Genomic DNA, 27419 nt, shown 5'->3' on the forward strand with positions numbered 1-27419 from the left:
CACCGTCGGGTCGGTTCCTAATCCTGCTCTCACCCGCCCAGGGAGCTGATCATGGGCGAGGACCCGGCCCAGCCCCGGAAGTACAAGAAGAAGAAGAAAGAGATGCCAGCCGAGGGCCCCCCGAACTCCCCCACCAACGACGTGAGTGTGTGTCCCCCCCCACGTCACGCCCCAGGGCAGCGGTTTCAGGGAGGGGGAGCCGGATGCTGGAGGCGCCCGGGAGCTGGGGTGGCAGGGATCCGGCAAAGCAGCGTCATGGGGGGCCGGCCGGGGAGCCCCGGGGCGTGGCCCCCTCGGCTTCCCCCCCGGGGGAAAGGGCTGAGATGGAGAGCCACTCGGCCTCCCGGCGCTCCTCGGTGATAGGAGTGTGTGTGTGGGGGACGGTGGGTAACTGACTCTGTGTGTGTGTGTGTGTGTAGATTTGTGTGTGGGATGGTGGGTCACTGACTTTGTGTGTGTGTATATGAGAGAGCTCTGAATCGCTGGGGCTGGGGGTTGTGATTTGTGATTTCTGTGTCCACCTGCCTGTGCGTGCACTAATTCATGTGGTGGCGGCGTGGGGTTGTGATTGTGGCTGGCTGGTTTGCTGTGTGTGTGTGGGTGCTTTGGAGCGTTGTGAGTGCGTGATCCATGGGGTGGGCCCGCCCTGTCGCACGTCTGTTTGTTCCCGCATTTGCGGCCGTGGTCACTTGAGCCTGGTTTGCTGTGGGTGTGGTGGGGTGGATTTTGGTGTCTTTGTGCGTGTCTGCCTGTAGACGCCAGTCGGATGTGAGCAGTTGCGGCGTGGGGTTGTGACTGTGTGTGACTGGTTGGCAGGGTGTGGGGTTGTTGTTAGTGGGGTTGTGCCGGGGTGGATTTCTGTCCGTGCCCACCTGTACGTATGTGACTGGCCCTGTCTGCGTGTGTTTCAGTGAGGGTGGCTGCTGCTGGGGTTTGTGGTTGTGTGGATCTGTTGTGGTTGTGTGCGCCTTCCTGCTTGTGTGTGTCCGATCTCGGGGTTTGCGGCATGATGGCACGTGGCCGGTTGTAGCGTGCGGGGTTCTGACTGTGTGTGATGGTTGTCTGTGGCTACGTGTGCCCACGCACAAGCCTGCGTGATACTTGTGTGAGTGTGTTAGATTGGTGTGGCTGTGTGTTGGGGACACCAGATCAGGGGAGCAGTTGTGTGCGATTGGGGATGTTTGCGTGTGGAGGGGCGGGGTTGTGATTTTTGTGGGTGTTGCCTGTGACTTGGGGCCTGGGTCGTTGTGGGATCTCGGCTTGGCAGGTGTGTGTGTCGGTTGCATGCTCAGGGTTGGGGAGCTGGCGTGAGTTTGGTCTGCGGATGGGGCAGGTTGTGTGATTTGCATGAGAGGAAAGTGATCAGGAACAGCCAGCATGGATTCACCAAGGGAAGGTCATGCCTGACTAATCTAATCGCCTTTTATGATGAGATTACTGGTTCTGTGGATGAAGGGAAAGCAGTGGATGTATTGTTTCTTGACTTTAGCGAAGCTTTTGACACGGTCTCCCACAGTATTCTTGTCAGCAAGTTAAGGAAGTACGGGCTGGATGAATGCACTATAAGGTGGGTAGAAAGCTGGCTAGATTGTCGGGCTCAACGGGTAGTGATCAATGGCTCCATGTCTAGTTGGCAGCCGGTATCAAGTGGAGTGCCCCAAGGGTCGGTCCTGGGGTGGTTTTGTTCAATATCTTCATTAATGATCTGGAGGATGGTGTGGATTGCACTCTCAGCAAATTTGCGGATGATACTAAACTGGGAGGAGTGGTAGATACGCTGGAGGGGAGGGATAGGATACAGAAGGACCTAGACAAATTGGAGGATTGGGCCAAAAGAAATCTGATGAGGTTCAATAAGGATAAGTGCAGGGTCCTGCACTTAGGACGGAAGAACCCAATGCACAGCTACAGACTAGGGACCGAATGGCTAGGCAGCAGTTCTGCGGAAAAGGACCTAGGGGTGACAGTGGACGAGAAGCTGGATATGAGTCAGCAGTGTGCCCTTGTTGCCAAGAAGGCCAATGGCATTTTGGGATGTATAAGTAGGGGCATAGCGAGCAGATCGAGGGACGTGATCGTTCCCCTCTATTCCACATTGGTGAGGCCTCATCTGGAGTACTGTGTCCAGTTTTGGGCCCCACACTTCAAGAAGGATGTGGAAAAATTGGAGAGAGTCCAGCGAAGGGCAACAAAAATGATTAGGGGTCTGGAACACATGAGTTATGAGGAGAGGCTGAGGGAGCTGGGATTGTTTAGCCTGCAGAAGAGAAGAATGAGGGGGGATTTGATAGCTGCTTTCAACTACCTGAAAGGTGGTTCCAGAGAGGATGGCTCTAGACTGTTCTCAATGGTAGCAGATGACAGAACGAGGAGTAATGGTCTCAAGTTGCAGTGGGGAGGTTTAGGTTGGATATTAGGAAAAACTTTTTCACTAAGAGGGTGGTGAAACACTGGAATGCGTTACCTAGGGAGGTGGTGGAATCTCCTTCCTTAGAGGTTTTTAAGGTCAGGCTTGACAAAGCCCTGGCTGGGATGATTTAACTGGGAATTGGTCCTGCTTCGAGCAGGGGGTTGGACTAGATGACCTCCTGAGGTCCCTTCCAACCCTGATATTCTATGATTCTATGATTCTATGATTTGGGAGTTGTGATTTTTTTGTGGTTTTGTGTGTGCAACTGAGCAGCAACCCCTGTGGGATATATGCAGGGTCGGGGGCTGGGAGCCAGGACTCCTGGGTTCTCTCCCCTGCTCTGGGAGGAGAGTGGGAGCCAGTGCTTAGAGTAGGGGGGCTGGGAGCCAGGACTCCTGGGTTCTCTCCCCAGCTCTGGGTGGAGAATGGGGGGCTAGTGCTTAGAACGGGGGGCTTTGAGCCAGGACTCCTGAGTCCCGTGGCTCACTCTGAAGGCAGCAGGCTCCCAGCTCTGCTCGGGACGGTCCCTTGCTGTTCCCGGAGCCAGCCGCGGGAGGTCGGTAGCGAGACATCCCCCCCCCCAATCACCGGCTCCCTCTCTCGCCCTTCAGCCCACGGTGAAGTACGAGACCCAGCCGCGGTTCATCACCTCCACGGGCGGGACCCTGCACATGTACCAGCTGGAGGGACTCAACTGGCTGCGCTTCTCCTGGGCCCAGGGCACCGACACCATCCTGGCCGACGAGATGGGCCTGGGCAAGACCATCCAGACCATCGTCTTCCTCTACTCCCTCTACAAGGAGGTAACGTCGCCGGGGGAAAGAGCCAGCCGCCCCACCCCAGAGGTGGCCGCATCTCGGCGCCGGGCGAGGGGTCCCTGTGTCACCAGCCGCCCCATCCCAGAGGCGGCCGCATCTCGGCGCCGGGCGAGGGGTCCCTGGGTCACCAGCTGCCCCGCCCCAGAGGTGGCCGCATCTCAGTGCCGGGCGAGGGGTCCCTGGGTCACCGGCCGCCCCGCCCCAGAGCTGGCTGCATCTCGGCGCCGGGCGAGGGGTCCCTGGGTCACCGGCCACCCCGCCCCAGAGGTGGCCGCATCTCGGCGCCCCTGTATAACCAGCCACTCTTTTCTCTGCCCCCTAACCCCCTGGGTGTCTCTCTCTGCCCAGGGTCACACCAAAGGCCCCTTCCTGGTCAGCGCCCCGCTCTCCACCATCATCAACTGGGAGCGGGAGTTCCAGATGTGGGCACCCAAGTTCTACGTGGTGACCTACACGGGCGACAAGGACAGCCGCTCCATCATCCGCGAGAACGAGTTCTCCTTTGAGGACAACGCCATGAAGGGCGGGAAGAAGGCTTTCAAGATGAAGGTGAGGACCCCCCCCGCCCCGAGCTGCGTGTGCCTGGTTATTCTCATTGGGCAGGGGAGCCACGACACCTGGGTTCTCTCCCCGGCTCTGGGAGGGGAGTGGGGGCTGGTGGTTAGAGCAGGGGGGGCTGGGAGCCAGGACTCCTGGGTTCTCTCCCGGCTCTGGGAGGGGAGTGGGGGTCTGGTGGTTAGAGCAGGGGTGCTGGGAGCCAGGACTCCTGGGTTCTCTCCCAGCTCTGGGAGGGAAGTGGGGTCTACTGGTTAGAGCAGGGTGGTGGTTGGGAGCCAGGACTCCTGGGTTCTATTGTCAGCTCCTGTCACCTTCCTGTGCCTCCGGGCGGGAAGCGCGGCTCACAGTGCTCGGGGCTTGCAGGGCCCTGAGGCTGGGCTGGGGAGGCGCAGGGTGTGAGCGGGGCTGGGGATCACTGATGGGGCTGCCCGTGGCTCGGGGTCCCCGGCTCGTTAGCCGCCAGGGCTCATCCCCGGCGGGGGTCCCGGCCCGGCTGCTGCTCCACCCACTCACCCGGCCCGGCCTTTCCCTGCAGAGGGAAGCTCAGGTGAAGTTCCACGTTCTGCTCACGTCCTACGAGCTGGTCACCATCGACCAGGCGGCGCTGGGCTCCATCCGCTGGGCCTGCCTGGTGGTGGACGAGGCTCATCGGCTGAAGAACAACCAGTCCAAGGTACCGGCATGGGGCGGGGAGTGAGGGCTGGGGGGCTAGAGCAGGGGGGCTGGGAGCCAGGACTCCTGGGTTCTCTCCCTGGCTCTGGGAGGGGAGTGGGGGCTGGTGCTTAGAGCAGGGGATGCTAGGAGCCAGGACTCCTGGGTTCTCTCCCTGGCTCTGGGAGGGGAGCGGGGGCTGGTGCTTAGAGCAGGGGATGCTAGGAGCCAGGACTCCTGGGTTCTCTCCCTGGCTCTGGGAGGGGAGTGGGAGCTGGTGGGTTAGAGCAGGGGGGCTGGGAGCCAGGACTCCTGGGTTCTCTCCCTGGCTCTGGGAGGGGAGTGGGGGCTGGTGCTTAGAGCAGGGGATGCTAGGAGCCAGGACTCCTGGGTTCTCTCCCTGGCTCTGGGAGGGGAGTGGGGGCTGGTGGGTTAGAGCAGGGGATGCTAGGAGCCAGGACTCCTGGGTTCTCTCCCTGGCTCTGGGAGGGGAGTGGGGGCTGGTGCTTAGAGCAGGGGATGCTAGGAGCCAGGACTCCTGGGTTCTCTCCCTGGCTCTGGGAGGGGAGTGGGGGCTGGTGGGTTAGAGCAGGGGATGCTAGGAGCCAGGACTCCTGGGTTCTCTCCCTGGCTCTGGGAGGGGAGTGGGGGCTGGTGCTTAGAGCAGGGGGGCTGGGAGCCAGGACTCCTGGGTTCTCTCCCTGGCTCTGGGAGGGCAGTGGGAGCTGGGGGCTTCAGCTCTTTCTCTGCTGGCTTGCCAAGCTCTCTGAGCTCCCTGCACAGCACCCTTGGGCTGTCTGGAGGGGTGGGGTGGGGGCTGCGAGCCTCTGACACCCCCCGCGCCCCTCCCAGTTCTTCAGGGTGCTGAACGGTTACAAGATTGAGCACAAGCTGCTGCTGACGGGGACGCCGCTGCAGAACAACCTGGAGGAGCTGTTCCATCTGCTCAACTTCCTCACGCCGGAGCGCTTCAAGTACGTCAGCCCCCCGCTGCCCCGCACGAGACCCCTGCCCTGGCCCCCTGGGGCTTCGTGCTGGGAGATCCCCCTCCCTGACCCCCTGGGGCCCTTAAGGGAGCTGGGACACGGGCTCGTGCTGGGAATTTCACTCCACCCTCCTTCCTGGCACATGCACCCTGTGCCCCGCCCCTTCAAGGAGACCCCTCCCACCCCGATTTGCCTCCACCTTGCCTGGGCATCACCCCACCTTGGTTGGCTTGGTTTGGCGTGGGGGGGGTGTAGGAAAGTCACGCCTCATGACCCCTAGGAGTACGGGACCTCACACCCGTGGCAGCGCAGCAAGGGTCGGTGGCGTGCTCTGCTGGGGATGTGAGACCCCAGGCCCCTTGGGTCCAATCCCCTAGTGAAGCAGGATAGGGCTGGGGACACCAGAGGGGTGCCGTGCTGCAGGGCGGGGGCTGGCGGGGCTTGGCATGGGGCGGTTGGCCCGGCCCCGGCGAGGGAGGCTGGCAGCGCTGCCGGGGCGGGAGGCCCAGGCTAACCCAGCCCCGTCCACCTGTCCCCGCAGTAACCTGGAGGGCTTCCTGGAGGAGTTTGCCGACATCTCCAAGGAGGACCAGATCAAGAAGCTGCACGACCTGCTCGGCCCTCACATGCTGCGGCGCCTCAAGGCCGATGTCTTCAAGAACATGCCGGCCAAGACGGAGCTGATCGTGCGCGTGGAGCTGAGCCCCATGCAGAAGTAACCGCCTCTGTCTGGGGGAGGGTTAGGGCGGCGCTCGGGGGGGGCGGTGGGGCAGGGAGTGGGGCGGGGGGCTCAGTGGCGGGCATCGGAGAAAGGGGCATAGGATGTGGTGTGGATGGGATTGGAGAGCCGTTCCCTGCCTGGCACTGTGTGAGTGTGTTGGGGTACGTGGTGAGAGCAGGGGCCGGGGCTGGGAGCCCGGACTCCTGGGTTCTCTCCCCGGCTCTGGGAGCGGTCTAGTGGTCAGAGCAGGGGGGCTGGGAGCCAGGACTCTCTTCCCTTCCACACTGCTGGGGAGCAGGCTCCAGGGCAGTGGCAGGGCCCAGCCTCACCCTCCCTCCCGCTCCCTGCTCAGGAAATACTACAAATACATCCTGACCCGCAACTTCGAGGCCCTGAACTCCCGGGGAGGCGGCAACCAGGTCTCCTTGCTCAACATCATGATGGACCTCAAGAAGTGCTGTAACCACCCCTACCTCTTCCCTGTGGCTGCGATGGTACGTCCCGCCCGTCGCTGGGGAGGAGTCTGGGGAGACCCTGGTGTACCCCGGAGCATGTGGGCCCATTGGTAATGTCCCACCTGTCCTGGGGGAGCAGAGGAGTCTGGGGAGACCCCGGTGTACCCCAGAGGGTGTGGGCGCGTTGATACATCCTGCCTGTCCAAGGGGTGTGTGTGGGGGTGTCAGGCAGACCATGGTTCATCCCGGAAAGGAAGGGCTTGGACCCAGGAGGTGGAGTCAATGAAGCTGGGTGGAGCTTTATATGCAGATTAGGCCCCATGGATGCATTCTACGACTTTGCATCGATTTTGGTCCGGAAAGAATCCTTTGAAAGAAACGTATCAAAATGGAAACATTTTTTTAAAACGTTGGAAAGGATTTTACAACGTCCGTGGCTTTTTGATGCCGAGCATGGATTGAACGACGGGAAGATTAGCGGGAGCGGCCTGGGGGCAGGGGGGCGGAAAACGAGTGAATTTGATTTAAAAACCAACGTGGTGGGGGAGGGAAAATCTTTCGTTGGGGGCGATGGAGACGAGTTATCGGGGCTGGGAGAGGGACGCGGAGAATCACTGTCGAGTAGCGTAAGGCGTTAGCCGCTGTGGGGAGGAAAGCTGTGGGGTTTCCGGCGGGGTGGTTTCATCGTGGCTGAGGATTTGGGGCTGGGCGCCGTCCCATTACCCGCCCTCCGCTGGGATCTGTCCCTAAGATCTCCCCTTAGCAGTGCCCGGAATCAGCCCCGGCCCTGCCTGGGCATGACGGGGGCGTTTTCGGAGCTGAACAGCTGCCATCTTGGCCTCGCCAGGAATCCCCCAAGCTGCCCAGCGGTGCCTATGAGGGCGGTGCCCTCATCAAATCCTCCGGCAAGCTGATGCTGTTACAGAAGATGCTGCGGAAGCTGAAGGAGCAGGGCCATCGGGTGCTGATCTTCTCTCAGGTGAGGCGGGCCGAGGGACCGGCGCGGGTGGCGTCGGCCAGGGCCTGTGTGTTAATTCGCAGCCTCGTGCGGGTGACACGTACGTGGTGTCTTTCCTCTGATGCCCAAATGCCTCGGGGTCATTAACCACCCCGCACCAGGCTTCGGAGGGCGCAAACCCAGGCGTCCTGGGGCGTTCCGGCCCTGGGCAATTCCATCCTGCCCGATGGATCCCCTCTCAGACGGATACAGCAGCCTCCCTCGTGTCCCGTCTGAAACTTCTGCACGGCCAGGGGTGGTTAAATAGGGGCTGCCCTGCCCCAGAGGTGGCTGCATCTCAGCCCCGGGCGAGGGGTCCCTGAGTAACCAATTGCCCTGCCCCAGAGGTGGCCGCATCTCAGCGCCGGGTGAATGGTCCCTGGGTAACTAGCTGCCCCGCCCCAGAGGTGGCTGCATCTCAGTGCCCGGCAAGGGATCCCTGTTTTCGGAGCCCAGCATTGACCACCCTCATCTCCCCTGAATGTTCAGATGACGAAAATGCTGGACCTGCTGGAGGATTTCCTGGACTACGAAGGCTACAAGTACGAGCGGATCGACGGCGGGATCACTGGGACGTTGCGGCAGGAAGCCATTGACAGATTCAACGGTACGAATCCTCCTGCCCAGACCCCCCTGACTGAGATTGGGGCCTCGTCGCGCCGGGCCGTGCCCAGACCCCCCTGACCAAGATCGGGGGCCCATCGCGCCAGGTGCTGCCCAGGGAGGTGGTGCCGAGTGACAGTGACGTTGCGAGTTGACACCTCCGGCCTGGGCCCCATGATCCCCGCAGCCCGGGCCCGGGCCAGCGAGAGCCCCCCTGTGGCGAGTTGGGGGAAGTCAGCTGTAGCAGAGACTTGCGTTGGCAGGTGCGGCCAGTTTGGTTCGTTAGTGTCCTGCTCTCGTCAGGGAGGAGATTCCAACCTGGCCCCTCTGCCCCAGTCCCACCAGTGCCCAGGGTCATGGTCCCAGACAGCAAGAGCTTTGATAGTTCCAGATGGGGGCGGGTTTTTGCCCATGCGGGGAGGCTGGGATTTCCCCTGGGTGACCCGTGCTATCTCTCCCCCAGCTCCCGGGGCCCAGCAGTTCTGCTTCCTGCTCTCGACCCGGGCCGGGGGTTTGGGCATCAACCTGGCCACCGCAGACACGGTGGTCATCTTCGATTCGGACTGGAACCCCCACAACGACATTCAGGTGAGTTCCCTGCGGCGCCACGCCCCCAGGGTGGGCAGCTGGGGGGCAGGCGAGGATTCCCCTTGCCCAGGATGGCTGCCAAGGAGGACCCACCTGGCTCCTTCTTCCTGAGCCCCAGGTTGCATCTCTGGCTCCGGAATAGCTCTGTGACCATCCATGGAACCTCACCACTTTACCCCCGCCAGGGGAGAGGCCCTTCTCTTGGGGGGCGCCGTGAAGGGGAATCTGGGAAACAGTTGGCTGGCCAGAGAGGTGCCCCTGGGGCAGGGTGGGTGGTGAGATAGAGCCAGAGGGGACTCCGTGTCTCGGGTGGATGGACTCAGGCAGAGAGTTGCCCCGGAGGACGGGGTAGGTAGATCTTTGCCTCTGAGATGGGTTGGGTGGATCCAGGTCACGGGGAGGGAGGGAGGCATGGAAGGGACAGGCCGGCTTCCCTGGGAGGGTGGGTCAGATGAACGGATGGGCAGGCGGGTGGGTCGGGGTGGGGGATGGGCAGGCGGGGAGGTGGGCGGGTGGGTCGGGTGGATGGATGGATGGTTGGGCGGACAGGGAGGCAGGTGAGTGGGTCAGGCGGATGGTTGTCAGGCAGACCAGGAGATGGGTGGGTTGGGCGGACGGGGAGGTGGGCGGGGAGCCAGGCCGACGGATGGATGGGCAGATGGGGAGGCAGGTGGGTGGGTCGGACGGACGGGGAGGCGGGTGGGCGGGTCGGGCGGACGGGGAGATGGGAGGGTGGGGAGGCAGGCTGATGGATGGATGGGCGAACGGGGAGGCAGGTGGGTGGGTTGGGCAGATGGGGAAGCGGGTGGGTGGGTCGGATGGACGGGGAGATGGACAGGTGGCGGGGGCGGGTGAGTTGGGCGGGGAGGCAGGCCGATGGGGAGTCGGGCGGGTGGGTGGGTCGGGCGGACGGGGAGATGGGAGGGTGGGGAGGCAGGCCGATGGACGGATGGGCGAACGGGGAGGCGGGCGGGTGGGTTGGGTGGATGGGCGATTGAGCGGATGGGGAGGCGGGCGGGTGGGTTGGGTGGGTGGATGGGCGAGCGGATAGGGAGGCGGGCAGGTGGTTGGGCGGCTGGGGAAGCGGGCGGGTGGGTTGGGCTGATGGATGGATGCTCGGCGGACAGGGAGGCAGGTGGGTGGGTCAGGAGGATGATTGTCAGGCAGACCGGGAGATGGGTGGGCGTGTGGGTTGGGTGGGTGGATAGGGAGGCGGGTGGGTGGTTGGCAGTTGGGGAGGCGGGCGGACGGGGAGGCAGGCGGGTGGGATGGGCAGACGGGGAGACGGACCGGCACCCCTGCATCTCACCCCACGCCCACCTGTCCGACCCCGCAGGCCTTCAGCCGGGCTCACCGCATCGGCCAGGCCAACAAGGTGATGATCTACCGGTTCGTGACGCGGGCCTCGGTGGAGGAGCGGATCACGCAGGTGGCCAAGAGGAAGATGATGCTGACCCACCTGGTGGTGCGCCCAGGGCTGGGCTCCAAGGCCGGCAGCATGTCCAAGCAGGAGCTGGACGACATCCTGAAATTCGGCACCGAGGAGCTCTTCAAGGATGAGAACGAGGGTGAGGGGCGGCTGGGCGGGATGGGGAGGACAGGAGTGGGGCTTGGCAGGGGAGGGTATGGCTGGGGAGGGTGTGGGGGTATAGGGGTAGGGTAGGAGATGGCTGGTGTGGGGGGTGAGGGATAAGGGTGGGGCTGCCTGGGGAGGGGGTTGGGGGATAGGGGGCGGAGAATGGGGGTGGCTGGGGTGGGGGTTGGGGGATAGGAAGTAGAGGATGGGGTGGCTGGCTTGGGTTGTGTGGGGCAAGAGATGGGCGTGAGGCTCGGAGGCGGTGGGGGGTGGGGGAGGGGCTGGTGGGGCGGAGCTCAGAGGGGGCCAGCTGGGTGGCGGGAGGGGGGCAGGACTTGGAGGAGCCTGGGCTGTAGGGGGCGCTGATTGGGGTGGGGAGGAAGCCAGGCTGAGGGACGGGGGCCCTGCGATCCCAGGGGGCGCGGAGCCTGGACCCCCCAGTGGGGGGAGGCGGGGCGGGGGAGGGGAGCCCCACAGCCCTTGTTGCCCCCTGGCTTCAGCCTCCCTGCGGGGGCCGCGGGTGGGGCTTGAGGGGCCCCCGCCCTGACGTGGGTCTGCCCCCCCCCCCCAGGGGAGAACAAGGAAGAGGACAGCAGCGTGATCCACTACGACAACGAGGCCATCGCCCGGCTGCTCGACCGCAACCAGGATGCCACCGACGACGCTGACGTGCAGAACATGAACGAGTATCTCAGCTCCTTCAAGGTGGCGCAGTACGTGGTGCGGGAGGAGGACAAGGTGAGTCGGGGCGAGCCCGGGGCTGGAGCCGGGGGGGCCCCGGCCCGGCCCGGCCCAGCCCCTCACCCCCGGCCTGCCTCGGCAGATCGAGGAGATCGAGCGGGAGATCATTAAGCAGGAGGAGAACGTGGACCCCGACTACTGGGAGAAGCTCCTGCGCCATCACTACGAGCAGCAGCAGGAGGACCTGGCCCGGAACCTGGGGAAGGGCAAACGGGTCCGGAAACAGGTCAACTACAACGATGCTGCGCAGGAGGACCAAGGTCAGCACCCGTCGGTCCCTGCACTTGGGCGGGCAGGGCCGGGAGCGAGGGGCACTGGCAGAGCTGAGGGGGGCAGGGCTGGGCTGGCAGGAGGCTGTGGGGCAGGACTGGAGACAGGGCAGGGCCAGCCGGAGCTGCTGTTATGGGGTCCTCTCCTGTATCCCGCGGCTGAGAGGGGGAATTTGCATCCGCCCGGCGGGAGGGGCTGTTATTCCCGCTCAGCGACGTTGGGGCGAGTGGGGGAGAAAACGAGTGTGTGGTGCAGGTGGGGGTCCGGGGGGATTGGGGTGGTGTCCTTTTTGGTACAAACACACCTCACCCTTGTTACGCCTTCCGCCTTAGACCCACAATAGTAGTGAGCTCTGGTTTCCGGGATTGACGGGAGAATAGGTGCTGGGTGTAACTGGATGTGGTGTACGCTAGGGGGTACGGTTTTGGGCTGGGATGTCCCGGGTTCTGTTCCTGGCTTTGCCAGCGGCCGGCCTTGAGCAAGGCCCCGCCCTGTGCCTCAGTTTCCCCATAATGCTGCCGACCTCCTTGAGAGCTGCTGCTAAGAGCTACAGGATTAATAACCAAGATTAATAACCCGTCCTGCTTGAAATCGCTGCTGACCCTCAAAGCGGATGGAAATCTGCCTGCCGAGATGGAGAAGAAGTAACGTAATCTCCACGTGGAGAGGGAAATAGGGCACGTTAAGTCGAGCGGCTGGGGTTGGAGGCAGGTACCTGCAGCCTGGAGATAGGATGCAGATTTCTCACCGCCAGGGGCAACAGCTTCCCCCACAGGTGGTGGATCCGCAGTAAGATCCACGCTAGCTCCCTGTCACGGAGTCCCCGGGCGATGCTCTGGAACTGCTCCCCACAAAGCCAGGCAGGACTCTGGGGCAGTCTCCTTTCTGTGAGCAGACTGTCTGCAGGACACACAGGTCACCCGGCTTCCACCTTCCTGGGTCTGACCTCGGAGCATTCGGCATCCTTTGCCCCTCCGTGCGCTTCCCCCAGCGAGTCTGCCCAGGCGGGGTCCTGGGGAAGCCAAAGGGTCCTGCCCCCCAACTTCGCAGTCAGACGGGACTCTCCGCCAGCCAGTAAAACAGAAGGTTTATTAGACAACAGGAACATGGTCTAAAACTGAGCTTGTAGGTGCAGAGAACAGGACCCCTCAGCTGGGTCCATTTTGGGGGGCAGTGAGCCAGACAACCCCGTCTGCCCTTCACTCCATGTCCCAGCCAGCCCCAAACTGAAACTCTCTCCAGCCCCCCCTCCTCTGGGCTTTGTCCCTTTCTGGGCCAGGAGGGCACCTGATGCCTTTGTTCTCCAACCCTTCAGCTCTCACCTTGCAGGGGCGAAGGGCCCAGGCCATCCGTGGCCAGGAAACAGGGTGTCGGCCATTGTCTGTGTCCAGACCCCTGCACACACTTGCCCTCTAGGGCTCTGCAATGATCATACACCCCCATCCCACCCCCTAGATACTTAAGAACTGCCTAGGGGAAACTGAGGCACCCCCACAGTATTCAGAGGAAATATTAAGAACAGTCCCACTTCGTCACACTCCCCCACAAGATATGGGCCCGGTGCAGGGATTCCTGGGTGTAATTGGTCTGTGACACACCCGAGGTCAGATCCGATCATCAGATTGGCCTCTCCAGGCCTATCAGTTCATGGCTCTCCCTGTGCAGGTCTTTAATGAGAACCAATCAGAAAACAGTCAACGTAGCAGTTTTCTGCCCAGAAAACACTGTTTTGTTTAAACCAAAATGTCTTGTGGGAAGGCGTCGATTTCAACGGGAAAATTTCAAAATGATTTGAATCAACATGGAGGGGGTCTCAGTTCATGTCATTTCGACTTTCTCATTGAGCTTCATTCCCTCTTTATAGCTCCTTTTGACTTTTAATTTTTAAACACTTAAACTTTTAATTTTCATATTATTTTTATATATAATATTTTGTATTTATATAATACTTTATATATTATAGTTGATAATAGTCAACTTTCAATTTTATCCATATATTAACAGTTAAGTTTTTCTCTATATACTTGATATTTAAATATGATCTCTAATATAAAATATTCACTATTAAAATATACATTTTAATTAAAATTTAATATTTATTTTAATATTTATAGTATATTTAAAGTATAATAAAATCTTATCAGTTATACTTTAAATATACTATAAATACAATTAAAATAAATATATATATAATTTTCTATTTTATTAAAATATTTTTATAATTTAGATTAATACATTATATTTAAGATTTTCTATTATACTTTAAAAATAATGCAGAGTATTAACTATTACAATAGATACAGATTTTATATTTATATCTACTTTAAATATAATACAAAGTATTAACTATTAACATCTATATCAAAATTTTATATTATACATTAAATATAATATTAACTATTCAATATATATTTATCTATTTTACTATAAAGTTATAAAGTATTATAAAGAAATCAGATAGGAACTATTAAAGTATACATTTATCTATTTTAATAGTTCTTTATTTAATTTCTGTATAGTTTAATAGTAAATATTTTATAGTAAAATGAAAATCATGACAATAAATAAAACATAATATTTTATAGTATACTTTGTTTTTTATATTTAATAGTTTATATTATCTAGAGCATTTTAAATATAATCAGTATATAAATATAAGTTAATATTTTCCATAACACTTTACATTTAACATATACCGTTGTGAATATTTTATATTCTTTATAATACTTTCTATAGTATATTCAATATGCAAGACTTGGTGTGTGTGCATCTGTGTGTGTGAAATATTTCACATGGATCGAGATCTGTATCATACTTCCGAATGTTTCAACATCACATCAGGAAGGTCATTTTGATGTGTCCTAAACAAAAAGTTCTTGAATTCCCATCTCGCGGGAACTTTTGGAATTTCGACTTTGGGAGAGAAGGGAAAATGGCTCGTGTGGGTTGGGGGTCAGGACGTGTCCCGGCGCCGTGAGCCACTCAGTCTGTGATTCCCCCTCCCTGCCATCTGGGTATCTTCGGATGTGAACGAGCCAGCTTCTTCATTTTTAAGCCAGAGCCATGCTATGGTGTGGGGGGCAAATTAGCAAGCCGCGGTGCAGTGAGGATCAGAAGGAGGAATCTGTGTTGGGATTCCCGCATGCCCCCCCACCCTTGATCCGGAGTGGGGCTAACGAGGGAGAGTCCTTTTCCGGTTACCAACTGCCGTGATGCTATTTCAGACAATCAGTCCGAGTACTCAGTGGGATCGGAAGAGGAAGACGAAGACTTTGACGAGAGGCCAGAAGGTGAGGGCCCGGGTTTGGGGGTACAACCGCTCTGTGTCAGTTGGGGGGGAAAACATCAGACCCTGTCCCAGGGCTAGGCCCATTTAAGCCTTGCTTAGAAATGTCAAATTCCCAGAAATTTTGCGGGCGTGACAATTTTTTGTGGCAGGGGGAAAAAAAAGTACGAAAGAATGAGATCCCGTCCGTTGTCTCCCGCTTGTCGAAACTTGCTCTGCTCCTCCGTGTTACGCGGGATGTAGTTAGCATGTAAGAAAGGAGAGCTGGTGACGTTGATGAAATCAGCGTGCCTAAATCCTTTCGTTTTGATTCAGATAGAGTAGTAGGAGCTAGACCTGCACACCAAGGTACCGGGGCGAATTTCGGTTTTTTGCCCACTGGCAAGCAGCGGGGGGGAAAACCAAACAAACGTGGCCAATCGAAAGCATCCGGCGTGGGATGAGCCAAGCCGGAAGGTTGTATCTTTTGGGCTTGGAAAGCGTTTGCGCGGACGTGATCAGGCGGGCGGAAAAGACACTCTTCTTTCTAGCGGAAGAGCTCGGAAACGCGGTTAACGAGCACGGTCTGTCGGCGTTACCGGATACGGCCGGTGTCGTGGCTGTAGTGTAGACAGACCCAGCCGCAGTCTGAACACGGCCCAGGCCGGGCGGGAAGCTCCGGGCCCAGCATTGGAGGTGTACTTTGACTGCTAGATCTTGTGCCTAGTGTGACTGGGGGGGGCCAGGTCCGGGGGGGCACATGGGGCCCTGGTTTTAGGGGCTGGGTCTGTGCAGTGCCTGGCATAATGGGAACCAACTTCAGGATGGGGACGGGGTGGGGTCCGTGCAGCCAGCGCTTGGCACGCGGCCCCCGCGCCAAGCCCCCGGCTCCGTTCCCGGCCCCCGGGGCAGGGGCTCCGGCCTCTGGCTTGGCGGGCAGGGACACTTCATCGCGTCTCCTTCCGCCCACGCAGGACGGCGCCAGTCCAAACGGCAGCTCCGCAACGAGAAAGACAAACCTTTGCCACCACTGTTGGCCCGAGTCGGGGGCAACATCGAGGTGAGACGCTGTCCTGGGAGCCAGGACGCCTGGGTTTTCTCCCGGCTCCGGGAGGGTGGTGGGGGTTGGTGGGTTAGAGCAGGGGGGCTGGAGCCAGGACTGCTGAGTTCTCTCCCTGGCTCTGGGAGGGGAGCAGGGGCCAGGAGCCAGGACTCCTGGGTTCTCTCCCAGCTCTGGGAGGGGGGAGCAGGTGAGCTCTGGCTCTGCTAAGCAGGGCCTCATCTCTCAGCAGTGGACCCCGCGGGCACTTGGGCCCCGGGGAGGGCGCTGGGGGCCCGCAGAAGGCGGGGAGCTGCCCGGGGAGGGCGCTGGGGGGCCCGCAGAAGGCAGGGAGCTGCCCGGGGAGGGTGCTGGGCGGCCCGCAGAAGGCGGGGAGCTGCCCGGGGAGGGCGCCGGGGGAACCGCAGAGGGCGGGGAGCTGCCTGGGGAGGGCACTGGGGGGGCCTGCAAAGGGCGGGGAGGTGCCCGGGGAGGGCGCTGGGGGGCCCGCAGAGGGCGGGGAGGTGCCCGGGGAGGGCGCTGGGGGGCCCGCAGAGGGCGGGGAGCTGCCCGGGGAGGGCGCTGGGGGGCCCGCAGAGGGCGGGGAGCTGCCCGGGAGGGCGCTGGGGGGCCGCAGAGGGCGGGGAGCTGCCCGGGGAGGGCGCTGGGGGAACCGCAGAGGGCGGGGAGCTGCCCGGGAGGGCGCTGGGGAACCGCAGAGGGCGGGGAGCTGCCCGGGGAGGGCGCTGGGGGAACCGCAGAGGGCGGGGAGCTGCCCGGGGAGGGCGCTGGGGGAACCGCAGAGGGCGGGGAGCTGCCCGGGGAGGGCGCTGGGGGCCCGCAGAGGGCGGGGAGCTTTCCGGGGAGGGCGCTGAGGGGCCCGCAGAGGGCGGGGAGCTGCCCGGGGAGGGCGCTGGGGGCCCGCAGAGGGCGGGGAGGTGCCCGGGGAGGGCGCTGGGGGGCCCGCAGAGGGCGGGGAGCTGCCCGGGGAGGGCGCTGAGGGGCCGCAGAGGGCGGGGAGCTCTCCGGGGAGGGCGCTGGGGGAACCGCAGAGGGCGGGGAGCTGCCCGGGGAGGGCGCTGGGGGAACCGCAGAGGGCGGGGAGCTGCCCGGGGAGGGCGCTGGGGGGCCGCAGAGGGCGGGGAGCTGCCCGGGAGGGCACTGGGGAACCGCAGAGGGCGGGGAGCTTTCCGGGGAGGGCGCTGGGGAGCCACAGAGGGCGGGGAGCTGCCCGGGGAGGGCGCTGGGGGAACCGCAGAGGGCGGGGAGCTGCCCGGGGAGGGCGCTGAGGGGCCGCAGAGGGCGGGGAGCTGCCCGGGGAGGGCGCTGGGGGGCCCGCACAAGGCGGGGAGCTGCCCGGGGAGGGCGCTGAGGGGCCGCACAAGGCGGGGAGCTGCCCGGGGAGGGCGCTGAGGGGCCCGCACAAGGCGGGGAGCTGCCCGGGGAGGGCGCTGGGGGGCCCGCACAAGGCAGGGAGCTACCCGGGGAGGGCGCTGGGGGAACCGCAGAGGGCGGGGAGCTGCCCGGGGAGGGCGCTGAGGGGCCCGCAGAGGGCGGGGAGCTGCCCGGGGAGGGCGCTGAGGGGCCCGCAGAGGGCGGGGAGCTGCCCGGGGAGGGCGCTGGGGGGCCGCAGAGGGCGGGGAGCTGCCTGGGAGGGCGCTGGGGGTCTCTCTCTCACCCGCCTTTGCCGCCAGGTGCTGGGGTTCAACACGCGCCAGCGCAAGGCGTTCCTGAACGCCGTCATGCGCTGGGGGATGCCCCCTCAGGACGCCTTCACCACCCAGTGGCTGGTCCGGGACCTGCGAGGCAAGACAGAGAAGGAGTTCAAGTAGGTGTAGACGCAGGGTGCCGGCCTGGGGAGGGCTCGCCAGGCCGGGGAGACCCTGCTCCGCAATTCCCCCAGCCTCTCTGGGTCCCGGGGAGGGAGGGCAAGCAGGGCCCCCCCAGTCCGCGGATGCTGCACGTGCCCCCTTGCCACGTGATGACGGTTCTTACTCATCTGAGTGCCCCATTGCGCGGCCAGCCGTCTGCTTTCCTGGAGTGGGCGTGGGAAGGCGCTGCCCCCTCCCTCGCGCAGACGGAGATCACCCCCTCGTGGGGGGCGGCTGTGCTGGGGCAAACGGGGGGGACATGCCTGAGCTGTGGCTGTGCCCCCCACCCCGAGCCGGCCCGCCGCACAGGCTCCCCGCGGGGCGCCCCGATGCAGGGCGGGATGAGAAGCTGGTTCTGATGGCAGCTGGCGGGCGTTCGAGAGAGTGGGGAGAGCGTGCGGCGCGGCTGGCATCCTGACGCCGGTGATTTTGGGGCTCCCCTGTCCCGTGGGCCCGCCGGATGGGGGCACTGCCCCCCGCTGGCGTGTGTCCTAGCCCCCGCATGTTGCTAGCAGCCAGCCAGAGGGGATTCCCCTTCAGCTCATGTGGGGGGCTGTTCTTGCCAAGCGGGGGGGCTTCGTGGCTCTCAGCTCCTGGTTTCTCCACTCCCCCCCGGCAGGGCCTACGTCTCCCTCTTCATGAGGCACCTGTGCGAGCCCGGGGCAGACGGTTCGGAGACCTTTGCCGACGGCGTGCCCAGGGAGGGGCTGTCCCGGCAGCAGGTCCTGACACGCATCGGTGTCATGTCGCTGGTGAAGAAGAAGGTGCGTTGCCGAGGGGGGGTTGCGGGGGGGTGGGGCCTGGGCTGAGGAGTGCGGGTGGGAGGCGCGTCTGTCGGTCTGTCCCCAGCCTGCGGGAAGGAGCTCGACAGCTCTGGAGCGTCGGCGAGCAGCCGCCGCTGGAGACGCCGGGAGAGGATCCGGGGAGGGAGGAGGCCTGAGCTGCGTCTAGTGAAGCTGATCCTGGAGTGGGGGTGGGGGGAGCTTGCACAGGGGGTGGGAAAGGCCCAAGACAGCACGATCTAGTGAATAGCCACTGACCTTCCGCCAGCCCCCCCACCCAGCACTGTGCCTCAGTTTCCCTTCTTGTCTATTTAAACTGTGAGCTCTCTGAGGCAGGGGCTTTTTTCTCACTGACAGGCTCCCCGATTTCATTTGGGGCAGATGAGTTGATTGCACTCTCTAGGATGATGGTGGGAGGGGCCTGATCTTGGGCAGGGGTAGGGGTCTGGGTTAGGGTTGTGGGGGAGGGTGGGGGGTGGGACTGACGCAGTGCCGTCTGCTCCCCACCCACCCCACAGGTGCAGGAATTCGAGCACATCAACGGGCGGTGGAGCATGCCCGAGCTGATGCCCGACCCCAGTGCCGACTCCAAGCGGTCGTCCCGCGCCTCCTCGCCAACCATCAAGACCTCCACCACCACCCCCGAGCCCAGCTGCACCAACACGCCCTGCACCTCCAAGCCAGGTGGGGCCTGGCCCCACGGGGGCCGGATCCCGGTACCGCCCCGCTGGGCCGCAGCCCGGGAATGTCACCCACATGGGCGGGGGGTGGACGGGGCCTCACCCTATCATGGTGGGGAGGGAGGAGCCTGAGGCCTCACCCTATCACAGGGGAGGAGCCTGGGACCTCACCCTATCACAGAAGAGGGAGGGGGAGGAGCCTGGGCCTCATCCTATCACAAAGAAGGGAAGGGGAGGAGCCAGGGGCCTCATCCTATTGCAGAGGAGGGAAGGGGAGGAGTGGGGGCCTCACCCGATCACGGAGAAGGAGCCTGGGGCCTCATCCTATCGTGGAGGTGGGAAGGGGAGGAGCCCGGGGCCTCACCCTATCACAGAGGAGGGAGGGGGAGGAGCCTGGGGCCTAATCCTATCACAGAGGAGGGATGGGGAGGAGCCTGGGGCCTCTCCCCGCCGCAGGGTCCCCTGGCCCCACCCGGGAGGCTGGCACTGCCCAGTTGATGCCGGTCTCCTCATAGCCACGCCAGCCCCCAGCGAGCGCGGGGACGGGACGGGGCCGCTGGCCGAGAAGGAGGAGCCGGAGAGCAAGGAGCCGGAGAAGGAGCCGAAGAGCAGCGAGCGGACGGAGACGGAGGTAGGCGCTCGGGGCCTGGCAGGCAGCCGGGGCAGACCCGGGCACTTCCCAGCCCAGCCAGAGACCCAAAGGGAAACTGAGGCAGGGGTCTGGGGCTGAACTTCGGTAACAACGGCACAGGGCCTTGCTCGGGGCTGATTTCCACGCTCCGCTGCCCATCTGCCCATGCCTTGCCTCTACCGGGCTCGGGTACTTTCGAGATTTGCACATTTTCCCTTGTTCCAGCAGGGGGGCGACACCAAGACCTTGTGGCTTCTCCCCACCCCAGAGACGGCCCTGAAGAGCCAGTTGGCCAGCGGGCAGGTCCCTGATTTCGTGGGATAATTCCCCTGTGGCTGGAGATGGGACTAAAACCCAGGGAGGTGCTGGGCTCGGTACCTCCCTCTGAGACTCAGTTTCCCCACCTGTGCAGCGCGGGGCTGATAATCATGCCCCTCGTTCTGGGGCAGATAAACGGCTGCCCGGACATGAGCAGGCTGCGGCCTCGCTAGGCCAGCTGCCTCCTGCGAGATGGCCCCTGGGATGTGGCATGGGACCTGGGGATTTGGCCGCTCCCCCTGCACATCCGCCTCCTCGAACCCGTGTCCTCTCCCCCTCAGGGGCCTGCTCTGGAGCATCCAACACCCACCACCTCCCCCGGGGAGAAGAGCGAGCCGGAGGCAGCCAAGAAAGCGGACGAGGACGAGCCCATGGGGCTGGGGGAGAAGGAGCCGGAGGCAGAGCCCTCGGTCAAGGACGAGAAGGAGAAGTCGGGTAACGCCCGGTCTCTTCATTGGGGTCAGTGGGCCTATATGGGGAAGGATATATAGTGGCTATGGGGTGGATGGATGGAGAGTGTCTATAGGGACGGATGGAGACCCAGTACTCTGCCTGTCTGATAGATGGGGAAACTGAGGCTGGGAAAGGTGCTGGGACTTGCACGGAGAGGTGGCCAAGACGGGTCCTAACCTGGGGCCTCTGTCCCGAACTTGTCCCAGCACCTGGCTGATTGTGGCTCACGGGTCTCGGTGCTGTCTGGTTCCAGGTGCCGGGCCGGAAGAGCCAGCGGCGGAGAAGGCCGAGGAGAGACCTGCTGACACCGATGAGCCCAAGGAGAAGGGGGACGGGGAGGGGCCGGAGGTGAAGAAAGGTAACTTGCGGGGGATTCACAGGCCTGAAAGGGCGGGGACCTGGGTTCAGGATGCGAGAAGGGTTTCCTTCCGCGCGGCTTTGTCCATGGTTTCACCGCGGGGCGACTCGGGGAGCCTGGAGAGCTTCTGACATTGTGCGTGAGGGGCAGCGATCAGCGCTAAGAGCGGCGTGAACTGCCCCTCTACAGCTCTGTTGGGGCATTAACTCTGGACCCTAATGATGGATATTTAAAAGGCCACCCTTATTAGCTGTTTCACACAGCCACGGTGGGGTGGAGGGGTGAGGGACAACGTCTGGGCCTGAGCTGTCTGTCTGTCTGTGTGCATAGCAACTGGGGGTGTTGACTCTGACCCCTAATGGTGGCCCTTGTGCTTGCAGAAGAGGTGAAGGTGGAGAAGGAAGCTGGCAAGGAGCCTAAGGCAGGCAGCATCAAGGAGGAGAGCAAGGCCAACGGGCGGAAGGAGGACAAGGCCGAGAAGCCCCGGTTCATGTTCAACATCGCAGATGGCGGCTTCACGGGTGAGAGGCCACCCCTGGTGTGCCGGGGCTAGTGTCTGAAGAGCGGGCGCGGAGAGTGGGGAGAGGGGGACAGTCTGTGAGGCGACGGGGCCCTGATCTCGGTTGGGAAGGGGGCGTCTGGATGGTGTGGGCACGCCCGCGGATCTCACACCACCCGCCTTCTCCCCTCCGCAGAGCTGCACACGCTGTGGCAGAACGAGGAGCGGGCGGCCATCTCCTCCGGGAAGCTGAATGAGATCTGGCACCGGCGCCAGGACTACTGGCTGCTGGCTGGCATCGTTCTGTATCCTTCACCGCGGCCTGGCTCCAGGGACGGGGAATCTGATCCCTCCAATTTCAAAGTGACTAATCCATCCCAGCGCGCAATTTTCCCCCCACACTCCCCAGCCAATGGAATATCACCGATCCCAAAACCCAATTTCCCTGTGGAATTCCCCGCCACTGGATATTACTGATCCCCAAACCCAATTTCCCTGTGGAACTCCCCGCCACTGGATATTACCAATCCCAAAAAACATTTCCCTGTGGAACTCCCCACCACTGGATATTACTGATCCCCAAACCCAATTTCCCTGTGGAACTCCCTGCCATTGAATATTACGGATCCCAAAAAACAGTTTCCCCATGGAACTCCCTGCCTTGGATATCACCAATCCCCAAAACCCAATTTCTCTGTGGAACTCCCCGCCACTGGATATCACTGATCCCAAAAACCTATTTCCCTGTGGAACTCCCAGCCACAGGATGCTACTTAATACCCCGGTGCCGGATTGATACCCGCAAGTTCCAGAGAGCCTGGTTGTTTTGAACCAGTTACCCAACCTGCCAAGCTTCCCTGGCACCCCCATTCCCGATGGGTTCTCCGGAGCATCCCCGAGCCCTGTCCCCTCCTGTGAGGGCGTCTGGTTGGGAGTGGGAGGGAGAGGCAAAGGGGGCAGCCCCCATCCGCCACCCGGCAGGATCCTTAGCGCCCCCGGCCCCGCGCAGGCACGGCTACGCCCGCTGGCAGGACATCCAGAACGACACCCAGTTCACCATCATCAACGAGCCCTTCAAAACCGAGGCCAACAAGGGGAATTTCCTGGAGATGAAGAACAAGTTCCTGGCCAGGAGGTTCAAGGTAGGAGTGAGAAGTGGGGACCCCCCCGCCGACCCCTGAGTCAGCGGGGCTGGGCGGGTGGGAAGGGGGCGGGAGGCAGGGCCCAGGACCGCTCTTAACAGCGGGGTCACAATGCCCTTGGGAGAGGAGAATCCTAACTAGGACTCCTGGGTTCTCTCCCCGGCTCTGGGAGGGGAGTGGGGGCTAGTGGTCAGAAGTGGGGAGGTGGGGAGCCAGGACTCCTGGGTTCTCTCCCCAGCTCTGGGAGGGGCATGGGGGCTGGTGGGTTAGAGCAGGGAGGCTGGGAGACAGGACGTCTGGGTTCTCTCCCGGCACCGGGAGGGGAGTGGGGTGTAGAGGGTCAGGCCAGGGCGGCTGGTGACAGTCCGTGAGCCCTGTGCCCCTGCGGGTTGCGGGTGGCTCAGCCAGTTCTCCTGCCCCCTTCCCCGCAGCTCCTGGAGCAGGCACTGGTGATCGAGGAGCAGCTGCGCCGAGCCGCCTACCTGAACATGACCCAGGACCCCAGCCACCCGGCCATGGCGCTCAACACCCGCTTTGCTGAGGTCGAGTGTCTGGCCGAGAGCCACCAGCACTTGTCCAAGGAGTCCCTGGCTGGCAACAAGCCTGCCAACGCCGTCCTTCACAAGGGTAAGAGGAGGGCGGGCAGGCGGGCGCGGAGAGGACGGTGTCTGTAACGTCCAAAGCATCCTCTGTACCGTGCTCTCTGAATCATTAAAGTGGGGTTGTGATCAGAAATGCCGCTGTGTTCGGTTGTCTCCTTAATCCTGCTCTGTGTATCTCTGGTGTATCCTCTGAGTATCTCTGGTGTATCCTCTGAGTATCTCTTTGTGTATCTGCTGAGTAATCCCCAAACCTCTGCTGAGTATCCCCCCAAGAATTGGCTAAGAATTTCTGGGGTATCACCCGAGTATCAGCTAAGTATCTCCGGTGTATTCCCCAAATATCAGATGGGTATGCCTGGAGTATCTCTAGCGTATCTGATGACTATCCTCCAAGTATCTGCTGAGTATCGCTGATGTGTGCGCTGAGTATTGCTGGTGTATGCCCTGAGTATCTGCTGAGTATTGTTGGTGTATGCCCTGAGTATCACTGGTGTGTGCCCTGAGCATCTGCTGAGTATCGCGGGTGTATCTCTTGAGTATCCTTTGAGTATCTCTTGGGTATCACTTGTGTATTTCTCCCCGAGTATCATGTGAGTATCTCTGGTGTATTTCACCTCCCTTCCTAACCCTGAGTATCATGTGAGTGTCTCTGGTGTACTTCACCTCCTGCGTATCTCTGGTGCATTACTTCACCATCACACCCCCCCACACCTGATGGGTATCTCTGGTGTATTCCCGTCCCGAGTATCATGTGAGTATCTCCGGTGTATTCATCCTCTTGAGTAACTCTGGTACAGCGGTCCCTGCTGAGTATCTCCAGTGTAATTCTCCCCGAGTGTCACGGTGTATTTAAGTATCACTCGAGTATTTCCAGCATATTCATCCCCCTGAGTATCACTTGAGTATCTCTGGTGTATTCATCCATCTGAGTATCACCACTCGAGTAGCTCTGGTGTATTCTTCCCCCAAGTATCTCTGGTGAATTCACACCCTCACCCCCGAGTATCACTGGAGTATCTCTTATGTATTCATCCCCCCGAGTATCACTTGAGTATCTCTGGTGTATTCATCCATCTGAGTATCACCACTCGAGTAGCTCTGGTGTATTCTTCCCCCAAGTATCTCTGGTGAATTCATGTCCCCACCCCCAAGTATCACTTGAGTATCTCTGGTGTATTCATCCCCCCGAGTAGCACTTGAATATCTCTGGTGTATTCATCCCCCCGAGTACCACTTGAGTATCTGGAGTTTTCATCTCTCTGAGTATCCCCCAAGTATCTCTGGAGTATTCATCCCCCTGAGTATCCCCCCGACTGTCTCTGGAGTATTCATCCCCCTGAGTAATGTAATTACTCCGGAGTAATGTCCTTCCCCACTCGATGGTCTCCGGGCTGAGCCGACCTGACACGGAGGTTGGGGGAGACGGGGCAGGGCCCTGCTCTGCCTCTGGCACCCCGGCTGGCTCGGCCCTGGTGGGGCGGGGCCCCCGCCGTGCAGCCGGCCTGGCCCCCGCGCCCCGCCTGACGCCTCTCCCCCTCTCTCTGTCTCTCCGCGCCCCAGTGCTCAACCAGCTGGAGGAGCTGCTGAGCGACATGAAGGCCGACGTGACGCGCCTGCCGGCCACGCTGTCCCGCATCCCGCCCATCGCCGCCCGCCTCCAGATGTCCGAGCGCAGCATCCTTAGCCGCCTGGCCAACAAGGGCAACGAGACGCAGACCGCCCCGGTAACACCTGGGGGGGGCTTGGCCCCGGTAACGCCTGGGGGGGCTTGGCCCCGCACCCGCGGGCCCTGGTAACACCTGGGGGGGGGCTTGGCCCCTCCCCCACGGGCCCCGCCCCCTGCAGGGCCTGATAACGCCTGGGGGGGCTTGGCCCTGCTCCCGCGGGCCCCGGTAACGCCTGGGGGGGGGGCTTGGCCCCGCCCCCTGCGGGCCTTGGAACTACTGGGGGGCTTGGCCATGCCCCCGCAGACTTGTAACCACTGGGGGGGGCTTAGCCCTGCCCCCACAGGCCCCATAATGCCTGGGGGGGGGCTTGGCCTTACCCCCATGGACCTTGTAATAACTGGGGGGCCTAGGCCCCGGCCCTGCAGGCCCCATACCACCCTGATCCACCCCCCATGGGCCTGGAGAGTCACTGCCCCCTCCCCCCGCCTTCTCTTCCAGGCCTTCCCACCGGGCCCGTACGCCACCCCCCAGAGCTTCGGGGGTTCCTTCAGCGCCGGAGCCCTGCCCACAGCGGGTGCCAACTACAGCCAGATGCCAGCTGGGTCCTTCATCACAGGTCAGCACCCGCAGGTCCAGGGCATGGTGGGGGCGGAGCGAGGGGGGGGCTGGGAGCCAGGACTCCTGGGTTCTCTCCCCGGCTCTGGGCAGGGAGCGGGGGCTGGTGGGTTACAGCAGGGGGCGCTGGGAGCCAGGACTCCTGGGTTCTCTCCCCGGCTCTGGGCAGGGAGCGGGGGCTGGTGGGTTTCTCTCTTCTCACCCCACTCCCCCCTCTTCACCGCAGCCGCCACGAACGGCCCCCCGGTGCTGGTGAAGAGGGAGCGGGACGCTGACCCCCTGGAGAAGAAGGAGCCCCGGGCCGGCGAGGTGATCTGTATCGACGACTGACGGGGACCCCTCCCCTCCCGCGGGCAGGGGCAGCCCCCTTCCTCTCTCTCTCTTTCCCCCGGGGGAGGGGGGCATGATACTGGCCCCACCCCCGCTCTGTCCAGACGGGACCCCGCTTCCCCCCCCGGGGGGAGGGTACGTAGCCTGGGTGGGTGACGGGGGGGTCCAGTCCTGGGACCCCCGCCCTGCCGGCTACTCTATAAATATGAATATATATATATATATATACACACACATACTGTATGGGGTGCCCCCCGCCAGCCCCCCAGGCCCTCCCCTCGGCACCCCACTGTGGGGGCGGCCCCCCCCCGGCCTGGGAAGGTCGCCCCCCATCCCAAAGCGGGGCAGGGGGGCAGTTCTACCTCGCTGCAGTCTGGCTGGAGGGGGGCGGGGCGGCTGGGGGCGCGCCAGGAGTCACTCCGGATTGTCGGCAGTTCGCATCACTTCTTGTTTAAACCGCGCGGAATAAAGGCACCATTTCCTTGGCTACATGACCCTGCCTCCGGCTGTGTTTGTGGGGGGCGGGGGTCTCCCTAGCCCCGCAGTGGGGCAGGGCCCCGTGCCCCCACAGCGGGAAGCCCCTCCCCAAAGACCACCACAGCCCACTGCTCCTCTTGGCACGGCTGCACACCTGTCCCTGCACGTCCGCCTGTCCCCGTCCGCAGGTCCGCCTGTCCAACCCCATGCGCCTGCCTGTCCTCACATACCTGTCTGTCCCCGCATGCCCACTTGTCCCCATGTGCCCGCCTGTCCATTCCTCCATTCCCGTTCGCCTGCCTGCCTGCCCCCACACCTCTGTCCATCCCCACGCGCCCGCCTGTCTGCCCATGTAGCCGTTCCCCGGCACCCTGTCTGTCCGTCTACCTGTTGTCTATCAGTCCCCACAGAACCCTCACACGGCCCCGTCTCTCCCTGCACCCCCCCCCAATCTGTCCAGCCCCCCCCCCGCCACTCCTCCACACCCATTTCTCTCCCCTGCCCCACATCACCGGTCTCTCTGTGGCACCCAGTGACCATTTCCTGCTGCGGCCTGTCCTGGCAAACCCGGCTGGTCCGAACTGATCCCACAGTAGCCAAGAAGGGCCAGTGACGGGGCAGCAGCCGCAGTCCCCAACGTGGCAAACCGGGCAGGACTCAAAGCGGTCACAGGGGGAGTCCGGGACTACGGGGCTGCTCTCACCCAGCATGCCTGAGGCCCCCAAGTCGAGGGGGGCGTTGCAGGGGTCTCAGTGAGGCACCGGTATAAAGTCTGCAGCAGGGGCGAGCCCCAGACCGGGCCCTGCCGCCAGCCCTGAGGAAACGGGGCAGCCACGAGCCCCCCCAGCCCGGCGGTGAGGGGACGGGGGTACAGGTGTGAGGGTCTTACTGGAGAGGAAACCCTGGGTGTAAACTGGAGCAGAAAGGCAGGACCACCTCGCCAAAAGCAGGGGGTCCTGGGAGCCAGGACCCCTGGGTTCTCTCCCTGGCTCTGGGAGGGGAGTGGGGGGCGGGCTGGTGGGTTAGAGCACGGGGGCTGGCTGTGGCCCCATGCCAGGCAGACCTGGGGGAAATGAAGGGAAGCAGCCCCCTGGGTGCTGGATTTGGGGGGGGCCTCATTCCCTTGGGGAAGGGGGGCCCCTGCTAGGAACCTGAGTTGCTAGCGGGGTGGGAAGAACCCCCCCAGCCCCACATCTCTGCTCCAGGGGGGCTCGGCTGGAAAGAAAGAGCCAGGTGGGGAAACTGAGGCAAGGTTCGTTCCGGCCCATTCCCGGGGGAGCGACCCCCGCCCCACAGAGAACACGGACGTCATGGCC

General features: G+C 62.0%; 1 protein-coding gene across 13 annotated transcripts in view; it reads left to right on the forward strand.

The window, feature by feature from the left end:
• Positions 1–26120, forward strand: part of CHD3 (chromodomain helicase DNA binding protein 3) — a 61406-nt gene extending 35286 nt beyond the window's left edge. For 10 of the 13 annotated variants that reach the window (XM_075124063.1, XM_075124064.1, XM_075124068.1 and 7 more), the window contains exons 14-41: positions 42–141; positions 3022–3213; positions 3577–3777; positions 4322–4459; positions 5290–5411; positions 5965–6138; positions 6497–6638; positions 7447–7578; positions 8086–8203; positions 8663–8787; positions 10124–10355; positions 10935–11101; positions 11187–11364; positions 14599–14664; positions 15614–15699; positions 17373–17506; positions 18169–18313; positions 18850–19015; positions 19527–19642; positions 20242–20419; positions 20667–20771; positions 21152–21292; positions 21467–21575; positions 22280–22412; positions 22844–23039; positions 24575–24738; positions 25180–25297; positions 25523–26120. In XM_075124063.1, coding sequence (XP_074980164.1) covers positions 42–141; positions 3022–3213; positions 3577–3777; positions 4322–4459; positions 5290–5411; positions 5965–6138; positions 6497–6638; positions 7447–7578; positions 8086–8203; positions 8663–8787; positions 10124–10355; positions 10935–11101; positions 11187–11364; positions 14599–14664; positions 15614–15699; positions 17373–17506; positions 18169–18313; positions 18850–19015; positions 19527–19642; positions 20242–20419; positions 20667–20771; positions 21152–21292; positions 21467–21575; positions 22280–22412; positions 22844–23039; positions 24575–24738; positions 25180–25297; positions 25523–25626 — 3982 coding nt within the window. In that variant the 3' untranslated portion in view covers positions 25627–26120. The remainder of the gene's footprint in view (positions 1–41; positions 142–3021; positions 3214–3576; positions 3778–4321; positions 4460–5289; positions 5412–5964; positions 6139–6496; positions 6639–7446; positions 7579–8085; positions 8204–8662; positions 8788–10123; positions 10356–10934; positions 11102–11186; positions 11365–14598; positions 14665–15613; positions 15700–17372; positions 17507–18168; positions 18314–18849; positions 19016–19526; positions 19643–20241; positions 20420–20666; positions 20772–21151; positions 21293–21466; positions 21576–22279; positions 22413–22843; positions 23040–24574; positions 24739–25179; positions 25298–25522) is intronic. The other 3 variants (XM_048833664.2, XM_048833673.2, XM_075124065.1) reach the window with 2 other exon arrangements.
• Positions 26121–27419: the final 1299 nt, after the last annotated feature.

This window comes from Caretta caretta, chromosome 28, assembly GCF_965140235.1.
Source record: "Caretta caretta isolate rCarCar2 chromosome 28, rCarCar1.hap1, whole genome shotgun sequence".
NCBI classification, from domain to species: Eukaryota; Metazoa; Chordata; order Testudines; family Cheloniidae; genus Caretta; species Caretta caretta.